Below are 15,247 nucleotides of genomic sequence, written 5' to 3' on the forward strand. Positions count from 1 at the left end.
ATTTAAAGTTAATCACGAAATTAAATCGCCAAGGAAAAATCGTTATATTTTAGCACTTGACATTATGTTGAAGTGAAAATAATTTTATTTGTAATGTTGTAATTCCAACATTACAATTATGTCTAGGGAACTCAATGCTGTTAATGATAATTAACACGCATATCAGGCGAAGTATATTCATCTATTTATTGTCCAATAAAAATGTAAATAGTGTCAGATGTTCGTGAACAAAACACGAAAATACTACAGACAGGCAAAGTCACATATAAGCAGACACATAGCCAAATAACAAACAGACAGGCATACAGACGGACAAACAAAAACAAGACAGAAAAAAAAATTGTGGGCCGATTTCAATGAGGTTAAGACTTCACCAATGTATAAATATCGAATTTACAATCCTATAAGTCAATAACAGCTGATAAAAGAAAAATAATAATGTCTTTTGTTGAAATGTTGACATATTTGTTGTTTGCTTTTCAGATATTTAGCAATAACAGTTAAAGAAAGATTATAAAAAATTATTGTCTTTAGTTCAAATGCCGTCAAATTTGTTCGTTTTTCATGGAATGGTAATTCTGTTATGCTATATCGTCTTAATAATCTCATCTATTTTCAATTTCAGGGGCTGGACACTGCAGCAGTCTATGATATGCCGGTGTGTACCCAAGTGTCTGGTTATCTATTTATTTACAGCGACAATGCAAAATTGAATAGAATGTTTGCATAGCCTTCGATTGTTCAAACAATTGATTTTTACTTTGAGTCTTGAATTTTTCTAGCAGTTCTTGGCATATAAGGAATACACTTGTACGATTTGTGTTATTTCTCGCATGCTTAAGCGTAATTTGAATCATGCCAGGTAATTTTCGTCAAACTATTTCACTTCAACACGGTCGCCATATTGAGCTTTCTATTAGAAACAGACAAAACACGGGAAACAATACGTCCTTGGGGAGGTTTTATGAGAATTTTCCGAGGAAAATGAGGTCATATACTTCGAATGTAGGGCCTGTATTACATTTGGATTCCAAGTAGTCCCCTCAAGATCCTTGAGAAATATATAACACTTTCAAATTGAATTACATCTGATGTAAGTATAATGCAAGTATATTTAAATGTAGTATCTCTCAGGAATTTCTTTTGTTCTCGATGAAGTGAAATTTCCATACCTCCGCCTGTGAAAAAGTATAATATTTTATTTATTGTAATTTCTAGTCTCTAGACATCCAAGAAAAGACATTGAAAGTATTGTCATATTAGCAACCCCTTGTTGTCTTGTATTTGTCATATTGATGAAATGTTTCCTTTATCTTACGTTCTTGATGCTGAGAGACTAGACTAAATCGTTTGTTTCACCGTATTCCACTTTTGCATATTATAGTGTTATCCCCCTTGCGGAATAGTATTGATTGTGACGTCATTTCTATATCAATAACGTCATTTTCATTGAAAAATATGACGTTACTTATAAAATTATAATGCAACAATTAGGATATACGACCAAGGACAGATAACTCTGCAATATGGACACACAGAATAAACTATTGTGATTATTTTATTGAGTTCAGGGTGTTATACGTCAAAGAAAAGTCTAATGTCTCCGGAAAACACCAAATTATGGGCGTGTCTTGAGTTTGTCTGACATACATGTCTTTAATTCGATATAGAGTCATTCGTATCTTCTCTGTATGTTTCGTTTGTTAATGTATGAGGTTTGAGAGATTGCAGTATATATTACGCTTTTTAACATTGTAGTAGTAGGACTCTTGCTATTTCGATGATCAAATGGCGCATTTTTTTTATTATTGTTTTTTTGTATTTGGTTGCTAAGGAACAAGCTTTATTTTAATTCACCGTAACTTTTTCATGATATATGTAAGACTAAATGATATATTGGGAATGGAAACCTACTGATATTTCTGAAACAAGCATTATATACTGACAAAAATCGTTGACAAAAATCACACTTTTTGTCCCCGGGAGTGTCTGTGAAGTAATGTTATGTGTGTTTGAGGTTTCTTTGCTCACAAATGAAACTTTTCATCACTGTAAATCTGTACCTTGGGTCTCATTGCTCATGAAATCTACACCTGTTCGAATACTTAACTTTTATCTGCGAGTTCTGTAGCTTCCCTTTAATTTAAACGCAGTAGCAATTCATTATAGGTAGGCTGCGTTCTTATTTTAATTAAGTATAGGTAACATGAGAGGTAATTTGCTTCATTTGACCATAGCGTGATTCATGAGAGTTTGTGTAATATTGCGTAAAAGGAAATCACAAACAAATAAAATAAAGCCAAACCTGAACATGTATATTAAGACAACCCAAAAAACAAGGAAAAAGTGTTCCCTTTAGCAAAGTGGCTTTTACCGACATGTGTCACAAATGACCATTTGGGACACTAAAAAGAGGTTTCTTATACAGAGGTGATCGCTAAGGCCAGGTTCACTACACATTAAAACGATAATGCAAACACAGATCTGTTGTAAAAATCATTCGTTTTTTTATTTCCACATCAATTTCGGCAGACAACTTGAACAGTCATCTTTTTATAATACATATATCGAATCTTATTTACAAACCTAAGGTCTTATCCCCTGCTTCAGGAGACGCTCCATACAAACCCGATTGTGATCTGGTTTATTACTTAGCACACCATTCTGCCATTCTCACAGTTATATTTCATACATATTACACATTATAACAAAGTTTAAATTCTATATTAATCTCTTTTTTTCGATCAATCTTTATTCGTGTCACTCATTATTCTTATCACGGCTCATTTACTCCCTCTCTCGCTCTCGTATCTCTTGTTTATAATGTATGGTGATATTGACAATATTTATCATATTTTCATATAGGGCAATCATAATTATATGTAATATATATACGGTATAATCTCCAATGAAAATGATGGATACTAGGAGACGAGAATGGCTCTGTATTAATCTTTTCTTTATTGGAAAGTCACCAAACTTATCCTCTCGTCGAGGGTCTTATCAAAATACTAAACATTAGCAATAAAATTTTAGATAAGATTTTTGTCTTTATGCAAGCCATTCCAAGATTAAGATGTTTTCAATAATAAATGGGATGATTCTAAAACTGCAAAACAAACGTTTAAACTGCAATTAAACAGCATTCACCAGAAAAATGTAACTATTTATATATCTTAATTATAATGACGGATTAAAAATACTACAGATAAAATGAATATTTTAAAATGTAAATTTTAGTAATTTTGAATCGAATCAAATATGGAATAAAACAATTGTTGAACCCTTTTTATAAGACTATACATAACTACACTGTAAGTTTCAGCTTGAACAGTCGTAGTCACATTGCTTTCAAAAAAATCTACATTAGGATTTCAAACATCAAAAGGAATATATCAACATTATAACATCTGCATGCATCACCGGCTTTGTTTAAAGCTACTGCACAAATCATTATTGACAAAATATTTGATCAATGAGTGACACAAATTCTGTATTTCATTTAGACATTAAATTTTACAGACTATTGTGAGAACAATTTTCTCTACATACAACGGTAATAGGCAAAATAGATAAATATCAGTCATCAATGGTGATGCGTATTATAATACCATAGAGGCCTACAAAGATGTGAATCGTCTAAATTGATACAGGTTTATGCTTTCCTAATTAGAGATTCCAATATTCAAACATTTATGACTCAAATTAAGATTTGTATGTCCTTGTATGTAGATGCAAAGCATACATGCGTAGGACTTAGTAAAAGTATATAAATTCGTAGGACTGAGAAAAGTTTGTGTAATATCATGTACTGCTTTTAAGAATTAAATATGAGTGTTACATTGTATAAAATAAGTTCAAATAAATAAATACACAGATCAATCCTTATGTTGCCACGCAACCAATACAGTCTCAAAACACTTCGTTATGGAGTAAATGTATAGTAAATAAACACACATCATGTGACTGCTATCACGCATTGATGCTTAACGTATTCACATTAAAAACATTACACGAGACATTTTATGTCTCATGATAACATAATTTAAAACATGACTGTCCGTAGGTATTTTGTTATATTACATGAATATCATATGATACCTGACGAAATACATAATATCCGCTTCTTTCCTAAGATAAAATTATATTACCCATTGCAGTAAACCTCATGGAATTATAACTGTTACAGAAACAGCAAATGATTAAAACGAACTAACATCGGATTTTGTTCAGCTGAGTATTGAATTTTTTTATGTTGTCCATCGCTATACCGAAAATATTTCATACCAAAACAAATTTTATATATATAACAAAAATGAAAAAAAATATCATATTCTGCGTTGAACAAAGTTAAAGATAAACGCTAATTTGTCGCAAAATAATAAGTACGCACCAGTTCGATTAAATGAAAAAAAAAAATCCTAATCGAACGCGTACAACATAACAAAAAAGTATAACTCTACATTCTACATTGCAAATTTGGCACAAAACTGAAAACAAAATACAATACGGTATATGTTTAGTTCATATTTTTTCTAAGGCGCATTTGATGTCTGGCTTTTTTGCTTTGAATGATAATCATATAATTTAGTATTTTATATTGACATGGATGGCAATTACAATTTTAGCGATAATTGTAATAAATTAAATCAAAATTGTTGATATTGAAATTCACCTTAATTGCTTTCTAAATTATCGAAAATAGCACAAAAAATATCAACGTTATCAGAAAGCTTCTGCTGGAATTAATTTACTGAAATTTCCGTAAAAAAAATTTGAGGATATTATCGTATTTAAAATGCTTCATTCTCCATATACATTTGTATAATAATACAGTATAGAGTATTTCAAACGATTTACAAAACACTAAAACTAAAACTTTCGTGTGGAATATCATAAATAACAAAATACTTTAAAATGGCAAACATTAATTACTCGAAACAATGAATTAAATACCATTGGTGGATCACATTCCTCATCAACACCATTTCGCTTGAACTTATTACAATGTACTGATTATCTTAAGATGTACAATTTTGAATTTAGTCATTTCAGGGTACCTGAATAAGCAAATGAAATATTTAACATGACTAAACCAGTCTAGGGAATTAAAGCTTTAACGGGAATCTGAGACCACACAAACAAACACATGTAGCACCACACATAAAATACAATATATTTAACAAGCTAAGTCGAGTTTACGGGGACTAACATTGTAATAATCATATAGTAGTATTATATCACAATATTGCGGCTACAAATTGTAGGCAAGAATTCCTCCCTTTGAAAGGTGGCGTTCAAATGGTTCCCATGCTTGGAAACCAGGAATGTCTTTGAGTTCATCCCATTTAAGTCATTTAGTTGTAAGGTTTATGGATAATCACATAAATAGATGGTCTTTCCATCTATTGTTTCATTTTCACCAACACCGTAAGTTCCAATCGCGACATGGCGTGTTTTGATCCCTACACATATTAGCATGTGCAATACACGTTTGTCAGTTACTTTATATCTGATAATTCAGTCTTTCGTTCATTGATAATAAGGCTGGCTCATGAAAACATCCATATATGCGTGGACCTGAACAATACCAATATTTCCATAGAATAGCTTATTTTCCTTACATGGAGCACATGCATGTGAGAAATTTCCTTGAAAATCAAATTGCTGTCGGTGTCACTATGACAATGATAGAGCTCAGACCACGACGAATTGACATTTGAGGAAGTTCTGTGGTAGAACATTTCCGTGTGAATTCTATGACTGTATGTCTGTGTTGCCTCACATCCTTTAGTTGTTCCAGTAGATGACACGATATGTGATGCAGACGAAAATAGTACGACCTTGACAAGCACGTTATGTGACGAAATTAATCATCCAGTCACGTCACCATCAATATGTCCTTGGCAAGAGAACGGAGTAGTTCACTCTCTGGCCACACTTATAGTCTGTGTGTTACTGAACGTTACCCTGTAAGCCGTTCGTTCATTCATCCCTAAATTGCCAGTAAATATCTCCAGATATTTTTAGTGATCCGATTTGTTGAGCACTTCTCGGTAATGTTATTTTCCACTTTCCACATCATTTTTCTCTGTTACTCGCTCTCTCATTCACTTCATTTTTTTCACTCTCACACACACTGCTATCACCTTTGGAGTAAGCACGTAAATGTGATAGTGATCACTAAAAGAATGAGCGAAGCACTAGTTCGTGGGCTGATTCCCCCATTGTCAACATTGATGACACCATTAGACCGATCCACTGGTCTTTTGTCAGTGTCACCTGATATTATTTTACCACTATGTTCCTGGCCCTGGTCGCCCATTGTGTCCACTCTGTCTGGCAGAGCAGAATCTCCCCCACCAATATTTGGTCTATAAGACTCTGTCGGTGCAGGAGTGTAGGTAACAACACGCGGACATTCATCTGGAAAATAAATAAATCAGGTTAAACGATAGTCAAACCAAAGCAGTTATTTATCGATGTGTAGGAACGTCGTTTGTTTTCGTAGTAGCTGTTAAGCCATGGATATAAGCAACGGTACACACTGTACACTATATTGAAATATAAAATATGCAAAAAGAAGGTATCTGTTCAATGAGTCTACCACGAACTTTCTTCAAATGAAATAATTTGTAAGCTACAACCCAACAAAGAGCCTATCTAGATTAAATTCTTCGTATCAACATTAAATCTTCGTTTCTTTTCTTTAATTGTATATAGAGTCGACCAATTGTTGGTTCCAAAACTTGTGATTTTTTGTACCAGAGATATGGTTTTTATTCGGAATAAATGTCTTTACTAATTAAGGAATTTGTTGTCATACCTGTTGACAAGTAAACCATCTTACTTTTAGAAACTTAATAGATATATTGTCTCCCTAATGCCAAATGAACAAAAGACAATACAAGAAAAAAGACACAACCTAATTAGCAACAGAACATTTCTCTCTTTAGCAATGCCATGTCCCGTTATGGGTGTCAGCTATATTAGAATAAAAGAGGAACAGTAATAATCGATATTTCAAAGCAGTACTTTCTGTAACATCTGAGAATTGAAGTAATTGCAAAATATCGACATAGTACTAATTATAGGTAAATATATGCATAGGTCTATAAATTTTTTCACTTATAAAAAAAGATAAAATGTATGTCCATACACAAAGTAAGCTCACATTTCATTTATATGATCTAATATACAAATACATGATCGTTGTGTTAACTGAGAAATGTATTGTGTATTTCATGTGTTTTTCAATGAGGATATTTAATCATTATCACATATAAACATATTCAAATAATTATGAGACATAATATTTAACTGATCATTTGTATATGATGATGATATTTAGTTATTGGAAGGTTACGTCATAACTTGTAATTTGTTAATAAACATGATATTCAGAAATAGCATTGGACATGTTTATAGTGTGAAAGGTTAATTCAGATATACATGTATCGATCATGAAGCAGTATGCTAGGGAAAATCAAATATATCAATCAATATGAACAGACACGGAAATATGCTCTTACTGCAGAATATTATCGATTTTTCAAAAAGTTCATACTGCATGTACTAAGTGAAGGACGCCCAGCCACGTGACACGAAATATGGCATAGCATTCAACAGATCACATGACACATCACGTTACTAAACACGTGATCAAACACGTGACTTACTGGACGGTTTGAAGAGCACGTAGTGAATAGCACTGTTTCTGACCACACTCCTACGTTCACCGCACTCAGAGTCTTCTTTTACATCTATCCCACCTTCTGTGTCACGGAAAGCCTACAAAAGTAATAAAAACATAAATTTTAGTTAAAACGCGTTAGAATATCAAACACACACAACGCCAACAACTGTAGTCTGCAAATGGGAATTTTTTTTCCATTTTTCCATAAAAACTAGTGTCAGACCATACGTGCTTCCGAAAACGTTTTTTCTACGTAATTTCTCATACGATCTATAATTAAAAAATTGATGATTGTTTTATATATTTACCAGTTAATTAGTTAATTTTTTTCTCAATGTTTTCAGAGGTTTGGTTTCTGTACTAGCATTTCTTATGTTTTATAAATACATTTTTGAAATATTTCAGATGGGTTGAAAAAAGCATAAGTACATTCTTCTTCGATATGCCTTCGGCTTACAAGTTATCGTAAAGCAATATCAGCACACTCTGAAGAAAAACCACAACACAGGCAAGTGTCACGTTTACTTACTAAGCACGTTGCGCGTTTATGTATATCGTTTGGTCTTTGTACTATGACAAAATGTGTCCCATCTTTCTTGAAGTCGAGTAAACAGTCCATAAACTCAACTACAATACCAAGAAAAAAAAAATAGAGTTATTATATTAGATAAGTATATCCATCTATTATATATTGTTTCAATAAAATAAAACAAAATATTATTTAACAGATTAAATTATTTGCACTTTTATTGATAATAATGTTTTATTTTTACATTACTCAGCTTTTAAGAACATTTTTTTCTACAATTTAAAACATTTCAAAATAATAACCGTCTACATACAATATAAACATTGTATTAATTTATTAGCTACATTGCTTATAAGAATGTTCAAAGTTATAGATATACGTTATTTATTTTCTTGGTGTTACACCATTCTACAGCTACAAGCCTTATTTATAGGATAAGAACCATGAAACACTTTTTAAGGCAAAAGTCACTAGAAAATATATCATATATATGACGTACCTGATTGACGATTGAAAGGGCATTGTTTCTCGACGACGATTTCTTTTTTCGATGAACATCCTATTTTAAATCGACCCGTGCATTCTGTTGTTTTATCAAGGAAGCTAAAATCTCCATCGGTTGGACAAGTTGTAGGCTCCAGACCAGCAGCTGCAAAAAACATATTTTCCGATATTATTAAGTCTAAACACAACGTAACTCTGGGAAGTCAAACGTTTCAAAATGATCAGAGTTTGATGTTTCCTAGAATTCTTTCAAGAAAATTTAATAATTCAAAGCACCACTGATTACAGATACTACACTTCCTGGTGTATAAAAGTAAGAGAAATAAATCGTAACAAATGTTTTGTTAGTTGAATCGTGGAAAAAAACTACATTAATTGTTGAATAAAACAATGTATGGAAACGGTAATTTAGGTACTGAATATATTTCTATATTTTATTTTTTATCAATCGGTAGAATATCTGAAATGTTAAACCTTAGTGGATTATTCTTATACATCATGAATCATTAACTCGTATTGAAATACTTTAACACATCAAGCAACACAAGTTCCCTCCCCTTCACCTGATCAACAGAATGATGATTTATGTGTTATGTGGAGCCTAAGGCATTAAGGATTACGTGATCAAAATTTAAGTACTTCACAACAAAGCTTTGTCCATATAAGGAAGACTTACGTATCAAGACATGTTTCTCTCCGTTTTCAAAACTTGAATCACTGCAGGCTTCGTGTCTGCTGCCCAGTTGTGTACCTGTAAAGTATCATAAATAATTTAAAGTTCTTTGTATGGTCACTATTGCACACAGTAAATAGCTGAACTAACTAAACTACCTAAAACAAGTTACAATACTATAATCCTAACTAAATATCGAACTCAATCATTTTTAAATCTATGCAATCTAAAAACAAACATGAACACTACTCGAATGGTAATATTCTTCATATACATTTATATGTTATTTAAAGAAACTTTCTGTTGCTTGTAATAACTACATTATCGTAAACTGTGGTTTGCAGTTATGCCACATTAAGATTCGAGCTGGGTTTTTTTTCTTTCTATAACAATTAAAACCGACGACAGCAACGTATTATAAAGTGACAACGCAGCCTGAGATGGAATTGGAAATGGAAGTGTGAGAATAGAAAAGTGCATACTTATGTGTAATTCCAGAACTTTCCGTTCTCGTTTGACCAATCGTAAACATCGGTATCCGGAAACGCTGTGGATAAAGTAATTAAGTATTAAATGAGTATATTCAATTCTATATATTCTAACGACAAGTTACAAAATAATTATTAATAATAATTACAAAAATGTTTATCCTATACTAAACATATTCTATAATAAGTATTTCACATTACACATTTAATGACACCATGTGTCAAAATCACGTAAAATATTCCCTTCCCAAAACATTAAGGTCAATATTTACATCAATAATGAGTTCATGAATGTGATAAACATACGAACTAGATCAGAGCTTTCAGAGCTTTATTTTTGTGTCGGACATACCACAAAATGTCCGTATCGAGCAGACGACATTTTAAAAGGATTATAATGATAACAACATCATTGATCTAGCTGAAGTTTTTTTTATTTTAATTATTTTAAAGGGGAAATATGATAAACAGAAGAAAACAACCCAAATAGTGAGTGCATTTGTAATGGACAATAAAGAACATTTACAACCAAGCCATAATCTTCCTAACACAACATTTTAATTATTTAAAATAAAGTCTGAAAAACGATTTGATATCTTGACTGCATTTGTGATAAACAATACTGGTTTTAATATATATTAATCATAGCCATGTACACAATCTGCCTAATTTATTATATTTTATTCATAAGAATATCTACAGAAAGAGATATCCCCAAATCAAATTTCTTTCGCGGCTTCCATTTTCGCGATTTCCATTTTAAAAATGTTCGCGAAAATTAACTTTCATGGATTTAGAAAAAGCTGGTAATGCCTATTAGTACCAATGGTGTAGTGTAGATGTTTACTTGCGGGGATAAACTTTCGCGGATTTAAAATTAGCTGGCTATGCCTTTTAGTATCAATGGTGTAGATGTTTACTAGCGGAGATAAACATTCGCGAATTTACTTAGATCACGAATTTCGCGAAAGAAATTGTACACGAAAAAATTTAGTTCACAGTATTTTTTCCTAAGAATATCTACAGCTAAAAGACTTACCACGAATCATCGGTAACATGGGCCATAAATTCTTTCTCGTGACGGTGAGTGCTGTCGACATTATCAATGCAGCGGACAACCATTTTCATATCAGATCTGTAGCTGCCTTCACTGTACACGACCATATCCGGTGACGTCACAGTCTTGTCTTTCACTCGGAATATCTGTAGACCCTCGTCAACCTCTATGACAAAGCGGCCAGACATATCCCGCCAATGTTTCCGGCGATGGAAAAACTCGGGAAACCGACACTGCGGCGAAGGCCAAATGGTTCCATCGAAATCTAGATAGATATAATGGAAAGGTTGAAAAGCTGATATTTTAAAGATGCTTCACCGCCGACAGAGCATAAATGATATTCATTATTTGAACAATAATTGGTGTTTAATCATGTAGATATATGTCTAATTAACGCAAAAAATAATATAAAATAATCTATTTTACCTTTGGTGCATGCGCAATCAGTACATCATTCCATATAACATATAGTTCCAGGGATTTTTTTCGGGATGCAATTAATTATTTTTGATATTTTTAACTTGAAATAAAATAAGAAGCTCAAACTTTTCAACGATGTTAATGGTGTAAAGTAAGTAACTTTTGTAACTAAAGAAAAAAACTAAATCGTCTGCTGCCGTTTTTGATAGTGAATAAATATCATTTGTCAGCGGTGGAGCATCTTTAATTATGAAGAAGTAAATAATGTAAACACCGATGATAACTTTGTTATTGATCAGCTCCAAAAGACGCAATGGACTTCCTTTGTATGTATTTCTAAAATCAAAAGAATAACTACGTCTACAATCCGGTATTTCATAATATTTTTTAATCAAGATGTTGAATGATGAATAACTATATTATTCAAACTAAGCTTAGATAATGAATAGTGTTTATACAGATTAAATTTTAATTAAGATTCCTGAAAGATAAAAAAAACCGCTTCTGCCAAGAAAGACTTTCACATAATAGTTGAAAAAAAACCAAGTACATGTATAAGTGCGGTCGTCATTCCAACTGTATTCATGCGCAATCAGACAAATGTCATTTACGGTAAACTTAACCTGTTCACACTCATCTAAATCCGCGACTGTAATTATTTTGAGACTATATCGGAATCGTGTAAGTTGCAACCAAAGAGCAAAGAAACTCATTACACAGAGAAAGAAACACATTCTCGCTGTTAACTTTCCATGGAAGGAAATAATCTCAACTAAGGTAAACCATTTTTCAAATCACGCAATGGATTTTAACCTGATTCTAGTTTAATGGTTTTCTCCTTTGCATAAAGCCATTTGTTTATGTAACGGTATTTTATCAATTCAGCGGCTTTCACAAGTAAAGAAGAGCGTAACTATAACAAAGAAACTAAAATGAGATTTTAAGACATAAGAGCTATGATCTCCAGCTTATTTGTTGGTCGTTTATCGAGGCAGATTGATGGCTCCCTTTGACAAAATGCCAAATTTCTCATGCGTTGAAGACAGTTTGATGGAATGTGTATGGCTTACCTCTTTGGAGTTTCATTGTTGTGAAGCCAACGCTGGGGCTCTGTAGACCTTGGCATGTACCATCTACTGTCATGGACATGTCTCCAGTACCGCCGTAAAAACTGTGCATCTGTCAATGGCAAAAGATTGGCATTTAGTTTCGTATATACCGACATGAACAAATAACAATAAAAATATGAATGTATGGTTATGGTAACATTTACTTTCGCATTTTATTATTCCTGATAATTATTACAGGACCTGTAGGATTAGTAATATACAAATTGTCATTTTCTAATAATATTGTTCAAATCAATTTAATATTCCTTAATTCCAGTACAGCTAATGGAAAAAGTGCGAAAATAACAAAATCTGATGAAAAATATTTTTTTTTTAAAACCATGTTCCATTACACGTTGATAACTAGGGTCTTATATCCAGAGATAGAAATTATTGCGAACAAACCCCGGGGTATGCAAAAACAAGGCGTTTGTCACTTTCTGCAGTAGCCATTCTGTACCGCGAATTCGATCATTTAATGGATCTATATGGGAGCCTGTCGAGGTAAGTAGCATCATTATGGTCGGAATTAGCACAAGTTTGATTATAGAGACATGCTGGGTCATTATCTATAACGTTGTTAGAACTATTAAGTTCTTCCTCGGAATCCGTATTAATGCAAGAACTGAAGCACGACAATTGCCAAGTAGTTAGGAAACTCGTTATCCACGGAAAATTTGCATGCCATTCTGTACTCGAGCATCCAAACCAGATATTCCTCCGTGCAGTCGTACACCCTCTCCCGTATAATTACACGTATCACGTGATTAGAATTAATCGGATCAGTCACGTGACATGCCTACATATATCCACGAGAGGTTGTCGGTCAAGGACAAATTAATTCAATATATCTGATTGAGGACAACTGTACATTTTGTACATTTTAACGAATAAATAATCTCAAAATAAAATCATTTGACAGTTTTGTATAAAAAAGTTAAATATTAATTTATTTGCAGGCTTTTCTGATATCACTGAGCAAGTAATATGATAACATTTTCAATTTCAAGGAAATTCGTTTCTTGTTCGGTTGTTATTTTTCGTGAAAATGAATATATCAAAAGAGTTTGTTTTACAAAATTCAAGAATACTACACAATTTGTTAAAAGTAAAAACTAAATGCAAAATTGAAAAACAAACATCAAATATTGCATGGGGTTTGTTTACATGCAAATACACAAATGTAATTGAGCAAGGAATATGGCATAAAGATTGAATATTTTTATGCAGAAAAGAACTGAGAAATGAATACTGACTGGGGATGATTGGTATACTTACAAAACATCTGTACTGTGGTATATCGGGCTGGTACGGTTGTGTGAACTTGCCATATAAATACTTATCTCCGTTTACCCATGTGGCTAAACACTGAAAGTCCAGCACTGAAAGCAATCAGAAAAACAAGAATATTAGGAACATCAATTATATTCCAAAATGTGCAGATACCATGTTGTCATCCAAAATAGAATAAAAAGAATATCATACGTGACATAAGTAATCAAGCAAAATGTGTGTGTATGTCAAAGAGTCAATTACAAGTAGGTATCGTATTCTTTCTTCCACGATGAAGATCTTTGGAGTATTTTTATTGTGAATTTTCTTGGAATCATGTACCATGCCAAGTAACTCATATCAAGAGCTTGTTAAAGTTTTGATAGGACTTAGTGAAGATACCGATTTTGTCTGGGATGGACGGACATTTAGAAATCGAGAGTAATTATCAAGTCAATTTCTTATTTCGAGGGAAGCCCTTTTAATTTCACAATACACTGCAATTTAAATCATTTACGAACGAAATCGTACCTAGGTTTGTTTACTATGATGAATTGCTATGTTACATGTACTGTTATCAAAAGGTTGGTCGATATGTACCACAGGGACACCATGTTAAATTTCCCTTTTCAATCGAAATATAGATATACAGTATACATATAATCATTTTGAAATAACATTTTATAGGGGAAGCAAAGATTGCAGTAAAGTTTATACAACGGGACAAGTTCGATTCTAAATATTTATCATATTATTCCCAGTTGGTACTTCCTAATTTAACATATACTTATTGATATTTGAAACATATGCCTTGCTTCCCTGACATTTATTTGAAGGTGGTAGGTAGAAGAAATAGAATGTTTTGTTTTGTAATTATACTTGAATTGGAAGATACTTCTTCGTGAATTCTATGTTAATGCAATAGGAAAATATGGCTATTTAGCCTAGTGACCAAGACAAGCTATAGGTAAAATATAAAACTACCAGGACTAGCTTTGGTGCTGGTTTGAAATATTTTATTGAATAGCAATGAAATAACTTACCTCGGTCATACGTCTCTGACATGCCGTTGCAATGTTTGTAGATAAATTTGAATTTTGAATCGTCTGCGCATGCGTGTATTTGTGAAATCGGCCATTTGCAGTGGTTGTTTGTGGTCGTACTGTTTGAGTAGGAAAATTCATGATACCCTTGGAAAGGACATGGTACGGGGACACTGGGCACTGCAAAATGAAATCATATCACGTGTTTACTACGTCACTTCCGGAAGATAAGTTCACCGACATATCAGGTGGTTATCAATTTATATTATGAAACAAATTTTATAGTGTTTCGGCATATCCTACAATACATTAAGTGACATTTACATCACATCGTGCATATATCACATTAATTGTTTCATATGAAATTACAGCAATATATGAAAATTATATTTATTGAAAGATTGGTGTAAAAGGGGTATTAGTGTATATAAATACAAACCTCGACCGTACAACACA

The 15,247-nt window shown here is 32.5% G+C and overlaps 1 protein-coding gene across 1 annotated transcript in view; it reads right to left on the bottom strand.

The window, feature by feature from the left end:
• Positions 1 to 2,485: 2,485 nt before the first annotated feature.
• LOC138325240 (uncharacterized) overlaps positions 2,486 to 15,247 on the bottom strand; it is a 79,964-nt gene continuing 67,202 nt past the window's right edge. Inside the window, exons 5-14 of the mRNA XM_069270755.1 lie at positions 14,792 to 14,971; positions 13,755 to 13,858; positions 12,438 to 12,546; positions 10,930 to 11,212; positions 9,885 to 9,949; positions 9,406 to 9,480; positions 8,725 to 8,874; positions 8,226 to 8,323; positions 7,680 to 7,791; positions 2,486 to 6,426 (exon numbers count right to left, since the gene is read on the bottom strand). Of these exons, the coding sequence (XP_069126856.1) occupies positions 6,146 to 6,426; positions 7,680 to 7,791; positions 8,226 to 8,323; positions 8,725 to 8,874; positions 9,406 to 9,480; positions 9,885 to 9,949; positions 10,930 to 11,212; positions 12,438 to 12,546; positions 13,755 to 13,858; positions 14,792 to 14,971 (1,457 nt within the window). The 3' untranslated portion in view covers positions 2,486 to 6,145. The remainder of the gene's footprint in view (positions 6,427 to 7,679; positions 7,792 to 8,225; positions 8,324 to 8,724; positions 8,875 to 9,405; positions 9,481 to 9,884; positions 9,950 to 10,929; positions 11,213 to 12,437; positions 12,547 to 13,754; positions 13,859 to 14,791; positions 14,972 to 15,247) is intronic.

The sequence above is a fragment of the Argopecten irradians genome, chromosome 6 (genome assembly GCF_041381155.1).
Source record: "Argopecten irradians isolate NY chromosome 6, Ai_NY, whole genome shotgun sequence".
Taxonomy (NCBI): Eukaryota; Metazoa; Mollusca; class Bivalvia; order Pectinida; family Pectinidae; genus Argopecten; species Argopecten irradians.